This window comes from Myotis nattereri, assembly GCF_964212035.1.
Source record: "Myotis nattereri genome assembly, chromosome: 1".
NCBI lineage: Eukaryota > Metazoa > Chordata > Mammalia > Chiroptera > Vespertilionidae > Myotis > Myotis nattereri.
In genome coordinates, this window is record NC_138075.1 from 89,992,988 (window position 1) to 90,017,516 (window position 24,529).

General features: G+C 39.6%; 1 protein-coding gene and 1 pseudogene across 5 annotated transcripts in view; one reads left to right on the forward strand and one right to left on the reverse strand.

Annotated features, from left to right (window-relative positions):
- RALGAPA1 (Ral GTPase activating protein catalytic subunit alpha 1) overlaps window positions 1–24,529 on the reverse strand; it is a 273,082-nt gene that overhangs the window by 202,116 nt on the left and 46,437 nt on the right. For all 4 annotated transcript variants that reach the window (XM_081090070.1, XM_081090072.1, XM_081090071.1 and 1 more), the window contains exons 5-10: window positions 19,274–19,317; window positions 17,798–17,975; window positions 15,435–15,550; window positions 12,610–12,748; window positions 10,923–11,131; window positions 8,476–8,715 (exon numbers count right to left, since the gene is read on the reverse strand). In XM_081090070.1, coding sequence (XP_080946196.1) covers window positions 8,476–8,715; window positions 10,923–11,131; window positions 12,610–12,748; window positions 15,435–15,550; window positions 17,798–17,975; window positions 19,274–19,317 — 926 coding nt within the window. The remainder of the gene's footprint in view (window positions 1–8,475; window positions 8,716–10,922; window positions 11,132–12,609; window positions 12,749–15,434; window positions 15,551–17,797; window positions 17,976–19,273; window positions 19,318–24,529) is intronic.
- Window positions 663–7,031, forward strand: LOC308528075 (SWI/SNF-related matrix-associated actin-dependent regulator of chromatin subfamily E member 1-related-like; annotated as a pseudogene). The gene is made up of 2 exons: window positions 663–757; window positions 6,181–7,031. The product of its transcript is annotated as an SWI/SNF-related matrix-associated actin-dependent regulator of chromatin subfamily E member 1-related-like (transcript).

Here is a 24,529-nt window from a genome sequence, read left to right on the forward strand (position 1 = left end):
GCCTCAAAAATGCTTATATGAAAAAAAATGTGAGGCTAAGATTAATTAGCTAAAAAAAACCATCAAAATAAAATCAAGAAAAGGAGAAAGAAAAAAGCAAAAATTAATAAGAGAAAAACAAACATAAAATGGAGAAAATTTTAAAAGCAAAAGTTAAGCCCTAACCGGTTTGGCTCAGTGGATAGAGCGTCAGCCTGCGGACTTAAGGGTCCCAGGTTCGATTCCGGTCAAGGGCATGTACCTTGGTTGTGGGCACATCCCCAGTAGGGAGTGTGCAGGAGGCAGCTGATCGATGTTTCTAACTCTCTATCCCTCTCCCTTCCTCTCCATAAAAAAAAAATCAATAAAATATATTTTTTTAAAAAATAAAATAAAAGCAAAAGTTAATTCTTTGAAAAGACTAATGAGAGTGAGGGAGTGTGAGTGAGGGAGCGAAAGGGGAGTATGTATGTAGTATATGTGTGTGTGAGTGAGGGACAGTTACATCCTTCAAGAATCTTGAGGGCTGGCAGACTGGGCTCTCCTAGATGGGAAGACCCTGCTACCGCTGCAAGCACTCCTGGAGCAACCAGCTCTGGCACAGAAACCACACCATCTTGAAGGGGAGAGCTGCTGTAACTAGGAGCCCAGCCTCACCACCACCCAAACTGGCCTCAGACACCATGCTGGACCCTCTAGTCACTCTGACCAAAGACCTGCCACCTCATCTACAGACCCACAGACTCCGAGACTGCAGCCTCCCTGGCCACAGGCTCCTGTGAGCCTGGAGTGAGCTCCCCTCCCGCGAAGCCTAATGTTTCAGACAGAGGCCCCATGCAACTTGGTGCCTGGAACATTCAGTGAGTCTCAGAGTACATGACCCCTCCCTTCCCCACCAATCCCGCTGTTTCAGCCTTAGGACCATGGAACTCGGTTCCTGCACCCCTTGGTGAGACTTGGAGTACACACCCCTCCCGCCAAGCCCACTGCAGGACCCGTGCTACTGGGCACCTGGGCCCCTTGGTGAGAGAGTGCACACCTCTACTACCAAGCACACTGCAGGCTCCGCAACCCAGTGTAGTCAGTGCCTTTGGGCAGTGTAGTAGGCTCCAACCCCGACACTGATAGAGGTTTCACCTGGTGCACGCCCTACCCCCAGCCCAAGTCAAAGCTGCTAGTGAAACCTGGTGTGCCCAGCCACAGGTCATAGTATCACGCTGCATGTGCGCTGCCAGAGGGGCCTAGGGCACCATTCTGCCTTGGGTGCTGGTGCCGCACAGTCAATTGCATGCTAGAGGACTCTGGGCCCTTACAGGGAGTCACACACCAGAAAACTGTGCATGTGCCCCCATTGACCCCGTGAATCTGAGGTGGACAACTGAGGGTCCAGGACCAGGGGAGAAGGGAGTATAACTCAGAGCAGAGACAATAAAGGTGTGAAACTCAAGGCAGACCCAGCCTCTGGTCTATTGAGTCCCAGATCACTGAACCGCTAGGGTCTTCAACACCTGAGACCACAAGCAAGGAGCCCAGGGGCAGAAAGAGACAGTAAAAAAGGGGGAAACAAACAACCTCCAAAGGAAAAAAAAGGAGGCACCAGGAAAGGAACTAAATGAGATGGAGGCATGCAATATGTCAGAAAAAATTTCAGTATAAGGGTTACACAATTCATAAACCAGATGGATAAGAAAAATCACCAACTTATGTAAGGTGCATACGGAAATGAAGAATGATATATCTACAATAAAAAACACCATGGAAGGTTTCAAAAGTAGACTGAAGAAGTGGAGGACCAAATTAGTGAATTAGAAGACTGGGCAGTAAAACACACCCAATATGAACAGCAATTGGAGGAAAAAAAATTAGAAAGCAGGAGGAGAGCTTCAGGGAGCTTTGGGACAACATGAAACAAAGTAACATCTGTATAATAGGGGTACCAGAAGGACAACAAGAGGAGCAAGGATTAGAAAACCTATTTGAAGAAATAATTACAGAAAACTTCCCTGATTTTGGCAGGGGGGTGGAAGGGGGGGAGAGGGAGTCACACAAGCACAGAGACTAACAAAATGAATCCAAAAAGACCCACACCAAGACACGTCATAATTACAATGGCAAACATTAACAAAAAGAGAGAATCTTAGAGGCTACAAGAGAGAGGCAGAGAATTACATACAAAGGATCTCCCATTAGATTATCAAATGATTTCTCAGCAGAAACACATCAGGCCACAAGGGGATGGAATGACGTATACAAAGTGATGCAAAGTAAGGGACTGAATCCAAGAATACTCTTCCCAGCAAGGAGAAATCAGGAGCTTTGCAGACAAAAAAAAAAAAAAAAAAAAAAAAGGCTAAAGGAGTTAATCACTACCAATCAAGAAATGCAAGAAATGCTAAAGGGATTGCTCCGGAAATAAGAAATAGAAATGGCAGAAGGAACACAGGAATACAGAATAAAAATAGCTACAAACAAGTATCTATCAATAATACCATGAAACATAAATGGATTAAATGCTCCAATCAAAAGACATTGGGTGGCTGAATGGATAAGAAAACATGACTCAAATATGTATGCTGTCTACAAGAAACCCACCTCAGAAAAAGGGACTCACACAGACTGAAAGTGAATAAATGGGAAAAAAAATTTTCAGGCAAATGGAAATGAAAAGAACAAGTTGGGGTAGCAACACTTGCATCTGAAACAATAGACTTCAAAGTGAAGGCCATAACAAGAGACAAGGAAGGTCACTTAATACTAAAGGGATTGATACAAGAGGATATAACTCCAGTAAACATATATGTACCCAATGCAGGAGCACCCAAATACATAAAAAAAACCTTCTGGAAGATATCAAGGGAGAGATCATAGTATTACAATCATGGTGGAGAACTATAATACCTCATTAACATCACTGGATAAATCCTCTAGGGAAAAAAAATCAACAATGAAACAGCAACCCTAAACAATTCACTAGATCAGATGAACTTAATTGACATCTACAGAACATTTCACCCCAAAGCTATGGAATATACATTCTTCTCAAGTGCACATGGGACATTTTCAAAGAGAGACCACATACTGGGACATAGGCAAAGTCTCTTCAAATTCAGGAAGATTGAAATCCTATCAAGCATCTTCTTATATCACAATGCCATATTAGATATCAATTACAATAAAAACAATTTTTAAAAATCAAACACTTGGAGTCTAAATAGCATATTATTAAACAACTAGAGGCCGGGTGCGTGGATTCATGCACACTGAAAGTAAATTAATTAGAAGGTGGCTGGTGAGGCAGGGCTGGGTGAGATGAGCCAGACATGCCCTGGCGCCAACCTCCTATAGTCTCTCCCTGGCTGGCCGCACCTGGGGCAGTGTGCCGGGGCTTGAAGGGTATCTGCGGAGTGAGTGGGGTCTCTCAGGCAGGTGGGGTCCCTCAGCCGGGCCTGCGGGGATCAGGCCAAAACTGTCAGTGCAACCTCCCCCAAGGGGTCCTGGAGTGCGAGAGGGCATTCTGCAAAGTTGCTGTCCTTCGGCAGCTCCTGTGTTCAGCATGTGCCCCCTGGTGGTCAATGTGCGTCATACCTAATGACCAGTTGGCGGTCACTTAGCCTTTTATATATATAGACTAGAGGCCCAGTGCACAAAAATCTGTGCACTGGGGGGAGGGGGGGGTCCCTCAGCCCGGCCTGTGCCCTCTCACAGTCTGGGACCCCTCAGGGGATGACCACCTGCTGGCTTAGGCCTGCTCCCCGGGGGATCAGGCCTAAGCTGGCAGTCAGACATCCTTCTGGCAGCCCGGCAGCCCTCGGGGGATGTCCACTTGCCAGTGGGCAGCAGGCCTAAACTGCAGTAGGACATCCTTGGCGCTGCTGAGGAGGCAGGAGGGGCTCCCACCACCACCACTGTACTGGCAGCCATCAGCCTGGCTTTTGGCTGAGCAGATCTCCTCCCATGTGAGAGCGCCCTGACCACCAGAGGGGAGCTCCTGAATTGAGCGTCTGCCCCCTGGTGGTCAGTGTGTATCATAGTGACCAGTCATTCCCAGAAGTTCTGCTGCTAGGGTCAGTTTGCATATTACCCTTTTACTATATAGGACAGAGGCCTGGTGCCCTGAAGGGTGTCCCGGATCAGGGTGGGAGTCCCGCTTGGGTGCCTGGCCAGCCTGGATGAGGGGAAGATGGCTATCTGCAGCAGCTGGTCACACCCCCTTCAGGGTGGGGGTACCCACTGGTGTGCCTGGCCAGTCTGGGTGAGGGGCTGAGGGCCGTTTTCAGGCTGGCGGGCAACTGGAGCTCCCAGCCTCTCCTTTTTTTTCTGTTTTTGTTTTTGTTTTTGTTTTTTTTATTCTGGGATTTATTTACCTTCTATAGCTGTCACTGAAGCTGAGAGCCGGCTCCAGCTCTGAGGCTGTGGCTAATTGAAACATTGTTGCCATCACTGCTGCTCTAAGCTCTGAGGTCAAAGCTGGCTGAAAGCAGGTTTCTGGAGCTTGTTTAGCTTCTATAATTGCAACACTGTTTTTTAGACTGCAGCTCAGAGGCCGGCAGCGGCAGGCAGGGAACGTTGGCTTCCTCCATCACTGGAGCAAGCAAGCCTCCTGTTCGCTTCAGCTGCCTGGCTGCCAGCCGCCATCTTGGTTGGCAGTTAATTTGCATATCTCGCTGATTAGCCAATGGGAAGGGTAGTGAAGTTACAGTTAATTACCATGTTTCTCTATTATTCGATAGGATGATTGGGTTACCAAAGAGATCAAAGAAGAAATAAAAAACATCCTGGAAACAAATGACAATGAAAACACAACAATCCAAAATTTATGGGACACAGTGAAAGCAGTCCTGAGAGGGAAGTTCATAGCATTACAGGTCTACCTCAAAAAAAACAACAAGAAAAAGTGGTAATAAATTATCTAACTCTACAACTTAAAGAATTAGAAAGAGAGCAACAAGAAAAGCCCAGAGTGAGAAGAAGAAAGGAAATAATACAGATCAGAGCAGACATAAATGACATAAAGATAAAAAAAAAAAATCAATGAAACCAAGAGCTGGTTCTTTGAAAGGATAAACAAGACTGATGAACCTCTAGCAAGGCTCACCAAGAAGCAAAGAGAGAGGACCCAAATAAACAAAATCAGAAATGAAAGAGGAGAAATAACAACAGACCCCACAGAAATACAAAGGATTGTAAAAAAATACTATGAACAACTCTATTCAAAAAAAACTGGTCAACCTAAAAGAAATGGACATATTCCTAGAAAAATGCAACCTTCCAAAACTCAATCAGGATGAATAAAAAAATCTGAATAGGCTGATAACTATGGAGGAAAATGAAGCAGTAATCAAAAAACTTCCAGCAAACAAAAGCCCTAGGCCAGACTGCTTCACAGGGTATTTTCACCAAATATTCAAAGAACTAAAAGCTATCCTCCTGAGATTATTCCAAAAAATTCAAGAGGAAGGAACACTTATAAGCTCTTTCTATGAAGCCAGCATTGCCCTAATCCCAAAACCAGATAAAGATACTAAAAAGAGAATTACAGGCCAATATCTCTGATGAACATAGATGCTAAAATCCTCAACAAAATCCTAGTAAATCAAATCCAGCATTACATTAGAAAGATCATACACCATGACCAAGTGGGATTTATTCTGGGGATGCAAAGATGGTACCGTATCTTTAAATCAATAAACGTGATACATCACATAAACAAATTGAGAGACAAATATCAATTAATGCAGAAAAAACATTTGACAAAATCCAACACACTTTCTTGATAAAAACTTTCAGCAATGTGGGAATAGAGGGATAATACCTCAACATAATAAAAGCCTTGTATGACAAACCTACAGCCAACATCATACTCAATGGGCAAAAACTAAAACCATTTCCCCTAACAATAGGAACAAGACAGCGATGCCCACTCTTACCACTCCTGTTTGGCATAGTACTGGAAGTGCTAGCCATAGCGATCAGACAAGAAGAAGAAATAAAAGGCATCCAAATTGGAAAAGAAGTAAAACTGTCATTACTTGGAGATGACATGATATTGTACATAGAAAACCCTAAAGACTTGATCAAAAAGCTACTTAACAAATGAATTCCGCAATGTAGCAGGATACAAAATTAACACCCAGAAATCTATGGCTTTTTTATACACCAATAATGAACTCACAAATAGTGAAACTAAAAAAAGAATACCAGAGCACCTGTCACTGGCTACGTGCACTTCCTGAACCAGAGGCGAGAGCAGATTCGCACGCACCACCCGGACCTGCCCTTTCCTGAGATCACCAAGATGCTGGGTGCCGAGTGGAGCAAACTGCAGCCCACAGAGAAGCAGCGGTACCTGGATGAGGCCCAGCAGGAGAAGCAGCAGTACATAAAGGAGCTTCACGCTTACCAGCAATCAGAAGCCTACCAGATGTGCACCGAGAAGATCCAGGAAAAGAAGATCAAGGAAGAGGACTCAGGCTCCGGGCTCATGAATACCCTCTTGAATGGACACAAGAGTGGGGACTGCAATGGCTTCTCCACCTTTGATGTCCCCATTTTCACTGAAGAGTTCTTGGACCAAAACAAAGCTCAGGAGGCAGAGCTGTGGTGCCTGCGTAAGATGAACGTGGCCTTCGAAGAGCAGAATGTGGTGCTGCAGAGGCACACCCAGAACATGAGCAGCGCGCGAGTGCCTGGAGCAGGAGCTGGCGCTGGAGGACCGGCGGACGCTGGCGCTGCAGTAGCAGCTCCAGACTGTGTGCCAGGCGCTCGCTGCCTGTCCTTGGCACCTGCGAGACGCCCACACTCAGCACACTGGACTCTATATGACTCAGCTGCACAGAGCCATTGAGTGGGACCCCGCCAAGCACAAGAAGTTCGTGGTCCACATCAAGATCCTGGCAAAGGTTGCCAGTGAGCACCTACGAAGGAGTTGGTCAGCTCGTGGGGAGCCAGAGAAGACCAAGCTTTGCTCGTGGCCCCCACCCCATGCAGGAAGGACGGGGGTCCACCCTTTGGAGCCAGGCCCAATCCTGCACCTTGGGAGCTCCAGTCCCTAACATTATTCTACACCATCCCCTAGCTTTCAACCTCCCCAGCACCCCAAATCCAGAAAAGTCACCTGCCATGCACAACACACATACAGCCCCATGGCCTCATAGAGCATGTCATACTATAGGGCAGTGGGAACACCACACATGGGCAGCATGACCCAGGACACAAGGGGACCAACAGCAACTCTCCACACTGGTGTAGGGAGGATGACACAGGCTACAGTGGCTCTAGGGATCTGCCCCAGGACACAGGGCAGTGAAAACCCATACCTGACAAACAAGGAGGGACTCCCCAAAGGTGCTGACCACAAGTGCCCCACACAAGCAGGCACACTGCAGGACATGCTCTCATGCTTGGGTGAGAGCCTTCTGCCTGTGGCCCTGGACTTCCTGCACCTCAGAATGCAATAAACAAATTCCTAAAAAAAATAAACTTATTCAAACTGGCACAAGAGCTAGAAAACCTGAATAATTCTATAAGCTTTAAATGTTCCCACAAGGAAAATATTCCAACATTTGTCAAATATCTTCTTCCCATTTATCATATATTTGTCAACACAAACCCTAAACTTGGCAACTAGAACCACTGCCAAAGCTGGACAAAATGTTACAAGTTTGTTTCTTTTACAAGGCTAATGCTGTCTCATACTTTGTTTTACATATTAATAAATGCATAGGACATGAAGATTTGCTTTGCCTACAGAGCTCCTGGCATGTGAAGGAAATACTGCATAGACTAAAGAGCACTGACATGGGAACCAGATCTGGGAATTTTAGTCCTTGGTCTACCACTTACTTGCTGTGAGATTTGAATAATCCCCTTCAGCTACAAAACTCAATGACATTTACCTGCAAAAGTTAAGTATCTTTGCTATTAAAAGCAAATAATCAGTTTTCATATGGTTTATTTTCCACAAAATTTCTATGTAATTGAGAATATGCATTTAGAAATTTCTAGCTATATTTATGTAAAATAGCTTTCACTTTTTTCATTTCTCTCTTTTATTTTATTCCCCAAATAATATATGCCTTAAGCAACTTTAATTTCAGAATGCCTTAGAGGACAAAACTAAGCCACTATAGGAAGGATAAAGGCAAGTAAAACATTACTTCTTATATTTATAAACCACTTTATTGATTAGAAAGTGAAAGATGAAATGATTTTATTGTAATTTACTAATCAAACAATAGAAAGAAAAGTTTCAAATCACAAACTAAAAAAATTTTTCTGATAGCAAGTATAAGGGGGTAGTTATTAAACTAAAACCATCATAAACTAAAAATATAAAATACTAAAGGATTACATGTAATAAAATTTAAAAACTAAGTAAAAACTTTAAAAACCATTTTTAAGAAGAGTAAGTTTTAAAGAGCTAAAAGTCAGTACAGTATATTCAATATTAAAGACAAAAATCTGTATTACAAATTAAAAATACGGAGAGGTACTTACCTGACGAAATATCTCCGTGACAAAGTTTACGTTACTTCTTTTAGAAGAAAAAACTCTGCGAACTATTTCAATGTCTGTGAGATGTTCCTCATCAATACTACAGAGGCTAGATGAGCTAGGTTCTCGCTCCGTCAGAGTGCTTGTATTAGAATGAGACTGTTCTGGTTCTGTAGTTCTATCTGTTTTATCAGTATTATCATTCTTGTTTTCTTCTCTGGATACCAAACTAGCTGCTGCTCTCTAAAATAAAAACAAAATGGGGAAAATATAATCATTAACTAGGTATGTTGTCTTCTAATAACAAATACTGGCAGAGTCCAAAGAATTTATTCTTAACTAGAGGCCCAGTGCATGAAAATTCATGCACTGGAGAGGGGTCCCTCAGCCCAGCCTGCCCCCTCTCACAATCCAGGAGCCCTCAGGAGCAGGAGGTGACCCAGCGATCAGGAGAAGGCGACGCCCCATCACACCTCTGCTGCTGCCACTGCTGGCAGCAGAAGCCTCGGCCGGCCCTGGTTACCTGTGCCTCAGGCAGCCCTGGGCAGCTGAGGGGACTGGGGGACTCTGGAGGCAGGCACGTGGAGCGGCCAGGCCTGCCTGGGGGCAGGCCCAGCCTTGCTGCGTGCCTGCCACCCCAGCAGGACTGAGGGGACTGGGCGCCACCATCTTTGAGGGCGTGGCAGTAAATTAGCATATTCCCTCCTTACTGGCTGTGGGCGCCTCCATCTTTGCAACTGGGTGCGGGTCAATTAGCATATCCCTCTTTATTAGATAGGATAATTAAAGGGCAATACAAGTGATTCAACATCTAAGTGACACAGTGATAGTTGCCACTAGTCATCTGCCCATCTATAATTAGATTTGTTTTTCAGCATGTCTGTAGTACAAATAAGTTACTAATTAAAGCTAGGTAAGAAATTAATGCAGATAGAGTTAGCTCAGAACTTCAATCATAAATAAAAAAAACATAACACTGGACTGTCTATTCAATAAAACCTTAATGTTATAAAATCATCTCTAGACAAAAATTACGCAAGAACTTTTTAAACAAAAAACAAAGAAATTGAAGAAAATTTATAACAGAAATAGAAATGAAGCCAAAAGGTTTTTTAGAAAAGTCTATATTCTAATAACAATAAAATTTTTACCATGACTGAAGATGAAAAAGTAAAAGTGTTAAGGTGGTGATGAAGAAATGACTATCATGGTGTATGATAGGAGAAGCACTATTGTGGTAAGTATCATAAATTACTTTGGTAAGTTACTCAATTTTTGGTCTCAGTTTTGCCATCTACCTAAATTAAGAAGCTTTTAGGTAAATAATCTCAAATATGCCTTCCCAATAAAAAAAACTCTATGATTTTAGACTAGTAAGTTCTGAGATCAGAAAAATAGTTCTCCTTGAGAGTTTCCACATTTAATAATTCTTATTAGAGAACAAAGTTTTGGGGAAAACACACACATAGCCATATAATAGAAGGCTATGGGGACTATAAGTCAAATTTTCTAAATGCTAATAAACTAATAACACATTATAACTCCACTTAATTTTTAAAGATTTAAGAAATCATACAAAATACACACACAGTATAAGGTTTTTAAAACTAAATGAGAAAATCTGAGAAAAGAAAAATAAAATAGTAATATGGACAAGTTCAGGAAAATGTACATTGAGGGAAAAATTAAAAGTGGAAAAAGAGGAAAACTTTAAAAATAACAGATTTTTAAATGTTAGCTCTGCTGTATACTTTTACATAACATTTCTGGACTCTGTGTTTATTAAAAACAACAACAAAAGGAATAAAATGGTGACAGAATTTTAAATCAGCATTCTATGAATGCCTAGAAATCGAACAAGAATTATAAAGGTCCTACAGCCATTTGATTGCAAACTGTTTCCAATTGCAGGAATTTATTGCAAAATTCAGAATATTTTTATTTATACAATTCAGGATATTTTTAGTACTATAAAATTAACATAAGCTACAGAAATAAATTAAAAGCTGAGACTCAGCTCTAGCTGGTGTGGCTCAGTTGGAGCATTGTCCATACACCAAAAGGTGGCAGGTTCGAGTCCCTATCAAGGCACATATCCAGGTTCGGGGTTCAATCACTGTCCTCCGGGCTCATGCAGGAGGCAACCAATCAATGTTTCTTTCTATATCTCTCCCTTCCTCTCTATAAAATCAATAAAAATCGTTTAAAAAAAAAAAAAAAAAGCTGAGACTCAGAAACGACTGAAATTATCTTCTATACCTTAAAAGTCTTATATGTTTGCTAAGAAAATTATTGGTCCTATAATTATTGTTAAAATTTAGATTTATAAAATATATTTATACAAAATAAATATTATTATTATTTTATTTAAATGTGTTCTACACCTAAAGCAAATCAGTGGACAAATCTCTTAAGCCATTTCTAACTTTAGAAAGTTATGAGTGTATTACCTGAATATTCTTTGGCAAGATTTCACCTTCCATCCCAGGAATATGAGGTCCTGTATGTGGCTTTGGCTCAAGCCAGAAAGAAACCAGCCAACGAATGACAATAACACGAGCCTTAATGAAAGGCTCCTTCGTACAATATATTGCTTCATTTGTTTCAGCATCCTTTTTTATCATGACATAATGTGGCTTTGGTCTCATCTGTGGAATATCTATGCAAAATAAAAGGGGGGAAAAACAAAATAAGAAAGGAAATATGCTTAGATAAATCTACATTTTTTAAACATCTGAGAAACCTCTATGACGATACCCTGATTTTAGAAGTAGATTCAGCACATAAATGACATTTTAAAATAATTTGCACCCTGGTGGTTTGGCTCAATGGATAGAGCCTCGGCCTGAGGACTGAAGGGTCCCAGGTTCAATTCCAATCAAGGTACATGCCTGGGTTGCAGGCTCAATCCCCAGTGGGGGACATGCAGGAGGCAGCTGATCAACGAATCTCTCTCATCCTTTATATTTCTGATTCTCTCTCTCTTTCTCTCTCTTCCTCTCTGAGATCAATAAAAATATATTTAAAAACAAATTTTAAAAAATTTGCTACATATAAGCATAGACTCTAGAAGAGTAAAACCATACATTGCTGATATATAGAAACATGTCCTTTTGAAAAATATCATGAAAAGGCTCAATGAATTCTCTCTAAGAGCAGAGAAACTTCAGAGCCATTTAAAATTAATGAAAGCTCATTTCAATTAACTTAAAATTGAGACATATTTTGAAGTTATACAAAACATGACATTTTTTTTCTTGATTTTTAAAACAAATAATATTCCCAGTGGCAAAGACTTGCTATCTTGACTAATTTATTACTACTAGCCATAATGGTTTTGCCTATACCTGTTAGTTGCCTAAACTTGGCAGAGCTTAAAATAGAAACATCTTTCTCAAAAAGGACATTTTCACATAGAACTACCAATGCTTTCTATATATAGCAGATGTCTGCTTCTAACCCAGGATTTTCCCACGAGACTCTAGCTTTGAGGCTCCAACAGACATCTTGTCACTGCTACTAAATACTGGACAAGTCATGATCAAAATATATGACAATGTAATTATTCATAAATAATTTGAGTAAGATATATTAAATTGAACTCCTGGGGAACCTTAAAAAGAAGATTTGTAACATACTGAGACTTATCTCAACCAACAGGTGAGATCCAGAGAATAAGCTTTTTAAAAAAAATATCTCTTCACTCGCCGAAACCGGTTTGGCTCAGTGGATAGAGCGTCGGCCTGTGGACTGAAAGGTGCCAGGTTCGATTCCGGTCAAGGGCATGTACCTGGGTTGCAGGCACATCCCCAGTGGGAGATGTGCAGGAGGCAGCTGATCGATGTTTCTCTCTCATCGATGTTTCTCTCTATCTCTCTCCCTTCCTCTCTGTGAAAAATCAATAAAATATATTTAAAAAAATATATATCTCTTCACTCATAAAAATGTCCTAGTAATAAGTTTCCACTTTGGATATAATCTACATCTCTAGTCAATCAATACAAATATTAAATATTATCAGTTTTCTGCAGGTAAAAATGTCAACTTTACACTGAGGTATGTTTAATTCTTAACTTTACATTGAGGTATGTTTTATTCTTATGCATGATCTTTTAGAAAATTCCAAAGGCTACCTACCAAGTACAGGATGATATAAACTGCTCTCCTTGCACATGTTTGGAAAAATATAAGACAAGTAGTACTTCTTAAAATGTGAAAACAGAAATGAAAATCCCCTTTCTTGATTTTCTTTGTTCTTCCATTCTAAACTTTTTACCTAAAAGACACAATTAGAATCATTCCAGGAAAAGGAAACAATTATCTATAATAAACAAACTTATAAAAGGTTACTTAAGCAATATACTAAACTATTACACTATGAAGATACACACACACACACACATATATATATATTTGTGTGTGTGTGTGTGTGTGTGTATATATATATATATATATATATATATATATATATGAAATTTTAAAAACTGGTCTAATGACACACAAATACATTATATTCCAAAAATCTTAGAAGTTAAAATGTGCTCTGAAAAGCTGTCAAAGTTTATTTAAAACTCAGTTCTACTAATGACAAAGATACTAATGTTCTTTCCTCTTTGCCTTTTCTAGAATAATTCAGTCTAAAAGTTATATAAAATATGTGAGGAGGTGGGGGATGTAAAAGCAGTGGCCACCAAGTATAGGTAAATAGACCCTGACCACAGGAAGTAGGGAATCCATAATGGGAGTACAGCAGAGATAGCAGTAGCCTAGTGGGGACTCAGAGTCTAAGAGAGATGAGATGAGGACAGTATTCATGAAGTGGGGGGAGACTGGGGTTGGGGAGGAGCAGGAGGAAACACGGCAGTAAAATATACCATGTGAGAATTCCAGTAGGGTGAGAGAGTTACCTAAGTAGGGGGATGGTAAAGGCAAAAAGTAGGCCAGAATGAGATCTCACTATATAATCACTTTAGAATGGCTGAAATTACAGACTGACCATACCAACTGTTGGTTAGGACGGGAATCAACTTTAAGTCTCATACATTGCTGGCAGAATGTAAAAAGGTATAACCATTTGGAAAACAGCATGGTAGTGTCTTAAAAAGTCAATACATACCAACTCTTCAACCCAGCCATTCCACTACTAGGTATTTATCCAAGGAAAAGAAAAGTTTATGTCCACACAAAGACCTGTTCACCAATATTCATAGCAGTTTTACTAGTAATAGCCAAAAACTGGCACAACTCACATTACCATCAGCAGGTGGCTGGGTAACAAATTATGGTATATCACTAAAATGGAAAGCTACTCAGCAATAAAATAGACCAAATTACTAATACATACTATATAAATAATTTTCAAAATAATTATGATTAGAAAAACCAGACCAAAAGAAAGCATATACTATATAATTGCATTTATATGAAATATGGAAAAAATGCAAACTATAAAGACAAAAAATCAGATCAGTAGTTGCCTGGGGATGGGGCAGTAGAAAAGGATGGATTACAAAGGGATCCAAGAACTTTTAATGGTATAGATGGGTTCATTATCTTGACTGTGATGATGGTTTCATGGGTGTATACAAGTAATAAAATTAATCATATACATTTCAAACATTGCAGTTTATTGTATGTTAATTATATCTCAATAAACCAGTACAACAATTTTAACACTCTTTATTAAGTACAAAAGTATTTTAAAAGCAAAACAAAACTGATAATACTAATGATAGTAAAAACTTCCCACTATAGCCCAGAAGGTGTTGCTCAGTGGTTGAGCACTGACACATGAACCAGGTCACAGCTGGATTCCTGGTCAGGGCACATGCCCGAATTGTGGGCTCGATCCCCAATAGGGGGCATGCAGGAGGCATCTGATTGATGATTCTCTCTCATCACTGATGTTTCTATCTTTCTCTCCCTTTCCTTCCTTCTCTGAAATCATAAAAAAAAAAAAACAACTACCCACTATAGAACATTTTTTTATTCTAAGTTCTTTACACTAATTATTTAAGCCTCAAACACCAAAATGAGATAGGCATGATTTTTATGTTTTAAACACAAAGAAGTAGTCTGTCAAAGGTCACACTATGGCAAGATGTAGAACTAGGTCTGAAACCCCAGCAAACTCATTCAGAATCCTCGTAACGTTTGAATCATAGAGAATTTTTGTGTTTGGAACAGTTACAAGAAATGTGTATGCGCTAAGAGCGTTTCCATCAGTCAGGACATGCCCGTTTCATGTCTATAGATAAATAGGTTGCTTTACAAAATACATGCACCTGACCAAGCCAACATGGCTCAGTGGTTGAGCTTCGACCTATGAACCAAAAGTCAAGGTTCGATTCCCAGTCAGGGCACATGCTTGGGTTGTGGGCTCGATCCCCAGTGTGGGATGTACAGGAGGCAGCAGTCAATGACTGTCTCTCATCATTGATGTTTGGTCTCTCTCCCTCTCCCTTCTTTTCTGAAATCAATAAAAATATATTAAAAAACAAAAACAAAATATATGCACTTGAAAATTTTAAAAGTACAACTAGGTTTAAGAGCAAATTACATTTCCCCACTCCCACCCCATCCTCAGTCCACCTCTCTAGTTGCTGCCTCTTGGCAGACTGTTCCTTAATCAAAGATATTAGATTTGCATTTAAAGTACCACAGCTGCTAATTATAAATGAAAATATTAGAAAGTAAACTCAAGTGACTCACATAAGAAGGTATATACATGAAAAGTCTACTATAAAAATTTCTCCTTCTAGCTTCCTTTCTAAGAGCTTCATAATGTCTCCAATAATTTTTATTTCAGAAAAGACATATTAACGTATTTTCAAAAGTAAAAATTTGTCACTCCTTCTTTAGGATAATAAATATCTACTATAACAGAATAATGGTAAAAGAGGGGAAAGGGGATTACCCACACAGGATAATAATGGGGTAATATCAAAGAAAATAACATGTACCTGAATTACTATATATTTTAAAAGTGCTTCAAGAAAATAGCTTGTGAGATCTTCTTGTCCTTTATCTCCTGATTGTGGGGGAACAAGAGGAGTGATTTCCTCTATAGTAACTTGAGCTATCCAAAGACAAAATAAATAAATTTAACAATGCAATAATATAACCCAAATAACATTTAATTGCAAAACATATGCAATACTGCTTGAAAACAGTCTAATGATTAAACCTTGAAATAAATCTGTCATTCTGATAGTCCATCACAACAATCATAAACTTTAATAATCAACTCTTTCATGAACCCTTGATTGAGGGAATGTAACACAGGACTAGACAAAGAGATATGTAGGAATTACAAGTAAATAACATCTCACCCTTGCTGGTTTAGCTCAGTGGATAGAGGGTTGGACTGCGGACTAAAGGGTCCTGGGTTTGATTTCAGTCAAAGGCACACACCTCGGTTGTAGGCTCAATCCCCAGCCCTGGTCGGGGCTAGTGTGGGAGGCAACCAATCAATGTGTCTCTCTCACATCAATGTTTCTCCTTTCTATCTCCCTCCTTTCCACACTCTCTAAAAATCGATAGAAAAATATCCTTAGGTGAGGATTCACAAACACACACACACACACACACACACACACACACACAGACATACACATTCAAAAAAAGAGTAAATAAAATCTTACTTGGGAAAGACCTTCTCACGTTATTTTAAAGTTCACATTAAGAGCATCTATTACAAAAGTTCCATAATAAGATGAGAAACATAAATAAGAATGTGCTCATTCATCAATGAAAAGACAATCTGATTACTCTAGGTCAATGGTTCTCAACCTTCCTAATGCCATGACCCTTTAATACAGTTCCTCATGTTGTGGTGACCCCCAACCATAAAATTATTTTCGTTACTACTTCATAACTGTAATTTTGCTACTGTTATGAATCGTAATGTAAATATCTGATATGCAGGATGTATTTTCATTGTTACAAATTGAACATAATTAAAGCATAGGGATTAATCACAAAAACAATATGTAATTATATATGTGTTTTCTGATGGTCTTAGGCGACCCCTGTGAAAGGATCGTTCAACCCCCAAAGGGGTCGCGACCCACAGGTTGAGAACCGCTGCTCTAGGTAAAGACCATGCTTACTGTTTAAAGTAGCCCCTTTATTCAAAGGATGAAATACTAATTTCCCTCTCAAAAAAAAAAAAAAAAAAACCCACGAAAAATTAACATCCTAGTTCCTTGATTGCAAAAGTGCACTTATAAAATAAAAAACTTTGATATATTTTTACTTCTCAGATGTTCAAAAATATTCATGATAACAAAAGCAAATTCAAGAAAAAGCAACCCACAACTAGCTGAATTCTTTTCAATGTTTAGTAAGTAGCAGTACCTGATTTAGTACAGGCAGATCTCTAAATCTATTCCTCAATAACTATCAGCTAAGTAATTAAGCTCACAGAAATCAATTTTTTTTTTCACAATCCTCTTTGCACCAAGTGAAACACACTTGTGCTTTTTAAAAAATATATGTTTTTTATTAACTTTTAGAGAGAGAGGAAGGGAGAGGAATAGAGAGAAACATCATTCAGAGAGGAACATCATCAACCAGCTGCCTCCTGCATGCCTCCTACTGGGGATCAATCCTGCAACCCTGGCATGTGCCCTGACTAGGAATCCAACTGTAACCTCTTGGTTCCTGGGTCAACACTCAACCACTGAGCCACATGGACTGGGCCATACATGTGCTTTAATGCACATCTAAATTAACTCAAGGATTCAAGATGATATGTGAGAATCAGATATTAGAGATAAATGTAAACAGCCTATATTAACTATGTATTTTTGATGCTTTGACACCAGGGCCTTGATGGCCCTGGACAGAATCTCTCTTCCACAACTACTTATTTCTCAGAGATAGTAAAGATAGGCCTGACAGTTCACCTTTATATGCAAACCAATCAACCCAGAACTCACACCTCCACTGCCTCCTCTCCTTGGCTCACACTCAGGGCCACTATTCCTCTGACCCAATCACCCTAGGGCCAAGAACCAGACAACTAGGGACAACTCACCTCCCTCACTCCATCCGACTAACCCTGGTGCTTCCCAGTATGGCCACCCTCCCTAGTGTGGCATGCCCTCTCCTCTTAGGAACTCTGAACAACAAAATATTTTTTTTTAATGGCAATTGTCTCCTGATCTGTTGTTGGCCTCATCACACCTGAATAATAATGAAACCTACATTTTAAAATATGGCCTTGGATTACTGTTAATAAATGTACAGACTTAAAAATATATATATTATCAAACTACACAGAAAATTTTAAATACTAATGTATAAGATCTCATAATCTTACTTTCTTGAAGATTGAGTGGAGGATTAATGAGATTATCTAAAGTTCGAGGTCCATATTCGGATTGTGGTGCAGAAAATCCAGGGATTAAGCATGAAAACATCCAAAGCTGCTCTTTGCTACAGTTACTCTGAAGAGCTTGCAACCATAATAAGAAAAGACGAACACCTTCCCGCCTGATCTAAAATAAAATGAAAAACAGTATTTTTACTTATCATGGAAATACTTTCTTCTTTTTAAGGCCAAAATCCTCTAGAACAGGATTACATAATGATGCTTTGCAAAAGATAGGTAGGAAAGGTAGAAAGAAGGTGGAAGGAGAAAGAAAGGGAGGGTGGATATAACACCCATGACCTTTCTTAAACCCTCATTATCTGTAAATCTAAACTCAAAAGATTTTGTACAAATAAAGAATGAACTTGGCCTATAACAACTTAAAACCGTCAGGTAATTTTTTATTCTACAATTTCCAACTGTAAAAAAAATCAGAAAATCATTTCCTTCTTATTTATTTCCCTCTCCTTCCCTCCTTTACATAACCCCCAGTCTAATCTAAGCAGCAAGAAGAGAGAGGGCAATTACAGTTCCTTGCTATAATGAGTTCACTAAGAGGAGGAATGATTATGGGGATCTTGGTGAGCTAACTTGCTATTGTTCTTAAAAAGTTTTTCACTGTCTGAAATTATCTCATTTACTTATCATTTGCTGCTGAGCTGCAAAACAGGAATTTTGGCCTATTACTATATACTAAGTACCTAGAACAATGCCCTGTACACAAAAGACAATAAATATTTCAATCAATGAATGGAATTCTCTCCCAGGAAAAGATTTTTTTAATTCAACTCAGATAAGCAAAACACAAAGTTCTTCAATAATCTAACCTCACTGTTAGCTTTGGAAATTACCCTAACCCAGCTCTGTTAACGACCACTGTCATTTATTTAACTGCTTCCACCTCATGGTTTAGCCAGACAGCAGAATAAAGATATAGGAAGGCTTTTTCCTTTGTACTGATACAACCACGTCTTGATGCCAAAAGTACCTACAATATGACTTTTATCTAACCTACAGCAAGATACTTTTGACTGGGTAGCTTCCCTTACCAGAGTACAAGGAGATAATAAAAAAGAAAAAAAATTTATGTACATTCCCTACTTTCCTCTACAACTAAGAATAACTGTGATAAATGAAGAATAATTTGCTGAATTGACTAATCTTTGTCTTCTGGAGACCACAGAATAAAGTATTTCTGGCAGTGGCAAAAGTAAAATAGTTGTGTGTTTTTAACAATAGTTTTCCAATAGACTGGTCAACCTAGTATGTATTTTCATATTGAATATGTTGCTATATTTTAAGTGAATTCAGTTCAATTAAGTGTACTACAGACAATTCAAAATTATTTAGAAAAAAGTAGATATAGGAAAATTACTATATGCTTTAGTTTTTAAAAAGTCATAGTAAAGAAATATAATAATATACCTTCAAGGAGTTTCCTGTGTGAAGTAGTTTCTTTAAAATCAATCCTGAAAAGAAAAAATTATTTTAAATATTCACATCTTAATTTTTCTAAATGTCAGAGTTCTCGGTCAGACTTGAAAACACTTTAAAACAAGTCCTTGGCAACCTCCAAATTATTCTTGGTGACCTTGCTGTCCCTCTGGCCATAATCTTGGGGCCAGAAGGGTATATAAAAAGTCACCTTTTTAACATGTGGCTTACTGAAATTAAACATGATATCATCTATTGAAACAAATTCTAAGCCCCCAAATTATATTTAATACAACAATCTATGTATATGTCTTATTTATACTGAGAATATAATTAAATATTTCTCCATCACTAATTCAAATAAAAAACCACTACAGAAAATCTAAATTTACTTAAGCACATAAACATCTATAACTCTAATATTTTCTAAAAAATATTTCCATTGTATTAATTTTTTCAAAATGTTCAAAACCATCAAGATATTCAAAACCTTATTTTTTCTTTTAAATTACACGTTTCAAAACAACAATAAAATACTGAACAATAAAGAAAAAAATAAGAAAATACTGAAATAACATTAACATAAACCCACAGGTCCCCATTTTTATGAACCAATGTCAACAGTCCCATATTTCGTATACTTTCAAAAATTCATTTGTTCACATTATTTATAATGCTTTGCCTAACAGTACAAGTATCACTGAAGTCTCCTGTGAACCCATTCTGAGTCATTTTCCAGAAGAAACCATTACCCAGATTTTAGTATTATTTCCAAAAATATTTTCTATTATCACTACTTATTTATAAGTCCATAAAATATATAGAATTGTTTTATATGTTTAAAAACTTATACCAGTAACAAGAATTTGTTCCACAGCTATTTGTTCTAATCCTGCATTTTTTTTATTTGTTCTAGGAACATTTACTAGTATGTATAAATGATCAAGCCTGTGATTTTATTTGGTTTAAATTTCATTTGTCATATAAAAATAAGGTTTAATGTTTCAACAAATTGTGTTGATTTGTCTGCATTCCCTTCCTTATGTTTGAACAAATTCAATTTCTTAAAGTAATACTATGTAAACACCAGTCATCAGCTCTCTTAAAAATCTATTAACGCAGTTTGGTATCATGTATTGGATCCTGGAACAGAAAAAGAACATAAGTGGAAAACCAATAAAATCTGAGTTAAGTTCAAAGTTTAATTAATTGTAAAAACAAAACAAAATCTTATATATGTGGTACATACAAAACAAGTCATTCTATAGAAGTTGCTTTTCACATCCAACCTTACCTTCTGAAATTTATATTGATGTGTGTACTCTAGTTAATTCGTTTTAACTGCTGTATTATTCTATTCCATTGTGTGAATATACCATTTATCTTCTTAATGTTAGGACATTTGGCTCATTTTCAAAATTTTGCTATTCCCAAGAATATTATCGTAAATGTTCCTGTTCATGGCTCACTGTGTGCATGCGTTTCCCCCGAATACAAAACCAGGGACAAAAGTACTCCCTTTCAGCTTTCCTAAGTACTGACAAACTCTCTCCACATATCTGAGAAAACTACTCAGTGCATAAGGGTGCTGTGGCAACACAAGAAACTGGCCAATGCTCTATTACCGCCAGTCTGATGAGTGTTAAATATCTTAATGTTTTCATTTGATAACTCCTAGTAATATTCAGCATCTTTTCATTTGGCCATTCGAGTTTCTGCAAATGGCCTGAAACATTTTTTGTATATTTTCCAGTTGGGTTATTTTGTTTTAATATGAGAGCTCTTCATACATATTGACTACTAATACTATGTCACTTCTATGAATTAGAAATATATTCTCCCGAACAACTCAGCCATATTTTTGACTGCGGGGATGGTATCTTCTGATGTACAAAAGTTTTAAATTTCTATATAGTCAATTCAACATGTTTTTCTTTATACATGTAGTTACTGTGTCTTACATGTAGTTACTACCCTACTTTAAAGTTATAAAGATAAACTACACAGTTTCTTCAAAAAATTAAAAATAGAACTGTCATTTGAGCCAGTGATCCCACTTCTAGGAATATATCCTAATAATCCCAAAACACCAGCCAGAAAGAATGTATGCACCCCTATGTTCATAGCAGCATTATTTACAATAGCTAAGATCTGGAAACAGCCCAAGTGTCCGTCAGTAGGTGAGTGGATAAAAAAGCTATAAAAAAGAAAGATCTATTATCCTTTGAGATAGAAGGGAGGGACATGAAGATTATGCTAAGTGAAAGAAGCCAATCAGAGAAAGACAAATACCACATGATCTCACTTATATATGCAATCTAATGAACAAAATAAACTGACGAATACAATAGAACCACTGGCGTGAAAACATGGAACAGACTGACTAATCACAGAGACAAGGGGAGGATGGTAAGAGATTAACTAAAGAATTTACATGCATATATGCATTGTCTGTGCCCATGGACACAGACAATATAGGGTGGTGAAGGCCTGGGATGAGGTGGGAACCAGGAGGAAGGGGACAATAGGAGAAAAACGGGGAGACATCTCTAATACTCTCAACAATGAAGATTAAAGAAAAAAAAGCTTTGCAGTGTTGCTTTTCAAGTTTAGGTCCTGAAATTTATTTCTGTGTAAAGCAATAGAACTTTTTTTCCCAGATGGATAACCAATTGCAACACTGATTCTTTCAGGGTTTATAATGAAATGCTATCACAATCATATTTCAAGTTTCCATTTATAAGCCTAGGTCTGTGGTGGGCCTCATTGTCCTTTTCCATTAGTCTATTTGTCCATCCTTACATCAATGATAGGGTCTTAATTATTAGGACTATATAATACATCTTATTATTGGGTATAGAAATATCCAACAATACCATCCTCCCTCTCTCAGTTGTTATACTTCCAAGTTACTTTGGCTTTAATTTTCCACATAAATTGTAGGATAAACATCTCAGCCTACATTAAAAAGTCTCTATAGGAATTCTGAATGAAAATTGTTATCTTTACACTATCCAGTCTATCATCCATGAGTACTGAGATTCCATTTACTCAAATCCTTTCTTATTCTTCAACTAGAGGCCCGGTGCACGAAATTCGGTCCCTCAGCCCGGCCTGCAACCTCTCGCAATCCGGGACCCCTTGGGGGATGTCCAACTGCCAGTTTAGGGCCAATCCTGCAGTCGGACATCCCTCTCGCAATCTGGGACCATTGGCTCCTAACCGCTCGCTCACCTGACTGCCTGCCTGATCACCCCTAACCACTCTGCCTGCCTGCCTGATCGCCCCTAAGTGCTCACCTGCCTGCCTGATCGCCACTAACTGCTCACCTGCCTGCCTAATAGCCCCTAATCATTCACCTGCCTGCCTGATCGCCCCTAACCACTCACCTGCCTGCCTGATTACCCCTAATGGCTCACCTGCTTGCCTGATCTCCCCTAACCACTCTGCCTGCCTGCCTGAATGCCCCTAACCACTCTGCCTGCCTGCTTGATCGCCCATAACCACTCGCATGCCTACCTGATCTCCCCTAACCACTCTGCCTGCCTGATCGCCCCAAAACACTCGCCTGCCTGCCTGATGACCGCTAACTGCCTCTGCCTCGGCCCTTGCCATGGCGGCTTCATCTGGAATATCATTCGGTGGCCCGGTCTAATTAGTATATTATGCTTTTATTATTACTACTATAGATAATCATATCACTTCCATATACTGATGTAATCCTATCTAATAATAGACAAACATGGTAATTGATCGTACCTTCACTACGCCTCCCATTGGTTAATCAGCGCGATATGCAAATTAACCGCCAACAAAGATGGCGGCTAATTTTCATACTGCAGGCAGGGCGGGACAGCGCAGCTGCCAGCACAAGCCGCCATCCCGGGCCGCAGGCCAGCCCCAGAAGCCCCAGAAGCCGCCCAGAAGCCGGTGATTGGGGGGAGATGGTGGTCCCCTGCCCAGGCCTGACACCTCTGGCGGAGGCGTCAGGTGTGGGAAAGGTGTCGATCCGGCGATCGGAGGGTGATGGGGTCAATGCCTCTGGCCAAGGCGTCAGGCCTGGGCGAGGGCGGAGCCGGCGATCGGGGGGAGATGGGGGTCCCCTGCCCAGGCCTGAAGCCTGGGACAGAGGCATCAGGCCTGGGGCAGAGGGGGCAGCCAAGCCCACGATTGGTGTGAACTACAGAGGAAACACGTTTTCTTACCGCTCATTGGTTAAGCTCCCTGCATGCCACTGGTAATATTCTTAGTAACTTGGGTAATAAGAATCAAAAAAGGTGATCTAGGGTTTTTCACCACACTCCTGGCGAAAAAAACGAAGGTCCACTGCTGGAGGGCTAAGAAATGTCATATCCTGCCCTAGCCGGTTTGGCTCAGTGGATAATGCCTTGGCCTGCCGATGGCAGGGTCTGAGTTCAATTCTGACCAAGGGCATGTACCTAGGTTGCAGGCTCCTCCCTGGCCGGGGCCCAGGTCAGCGCTCATGCAGGAGGCAACCAATCAGAGTGTTCCTCTCACTTTGATGTTTCTCTCTGTCTTTCCCTTTCTCTTCCACATTCTCTAAAAATCAATGGAAACAAATCCTCAGGTGAGGATAAAAAAAAAATAATAAAGAAATTATTATTATATGAAAGACACATCTTGAAAATGCCTAAGAAAGTTGTCATTTTTTCATGGTAAAGGGACGGGAGTCCGTGTTGATGAAAACACCTTGGTGGCTTCGGTGACTGGCAGTGGCTGCAGCAGCGGGGTGATGGGGCTGGTGCCTTCCCTGATCAGCCCAGTCACCTCCCACAAAGGGAGGCCAGACTGTGGCTTAGGCCCTATCCCCAAGGGGAGCAGGGAGCGGGCCGAAGCCGTCACTAGGACATCCCCTGAGGACTCCCAGTATGTGAGAGGGGGCAGGCTGGGCTGAAGGACACCCCCGCCCAGTGCACGAATTTCGTACACCGGGCCCCTAATATTTTAAATGAATACAGAATACACATTCTCAAGCACAATGCAACATTCTCCAGGAGATACTATATTCTGAACCACAAAATATCTCAAAAATGTTAAAAGCAGCAATACTATATCAAGTGTATTTTCTAACCACAAAAGAATTATTAGAAATCATACAGAAAAAAAAAAAACTAGGGTAATATCAAATATTTGAGAAGTTAAAGAAGAAAAACACTCTTAAGTAAGCCATATAGGTCAAAGAGACCAAATGGACTATTAGAAAATATTTTTAACTGAATGAAAATC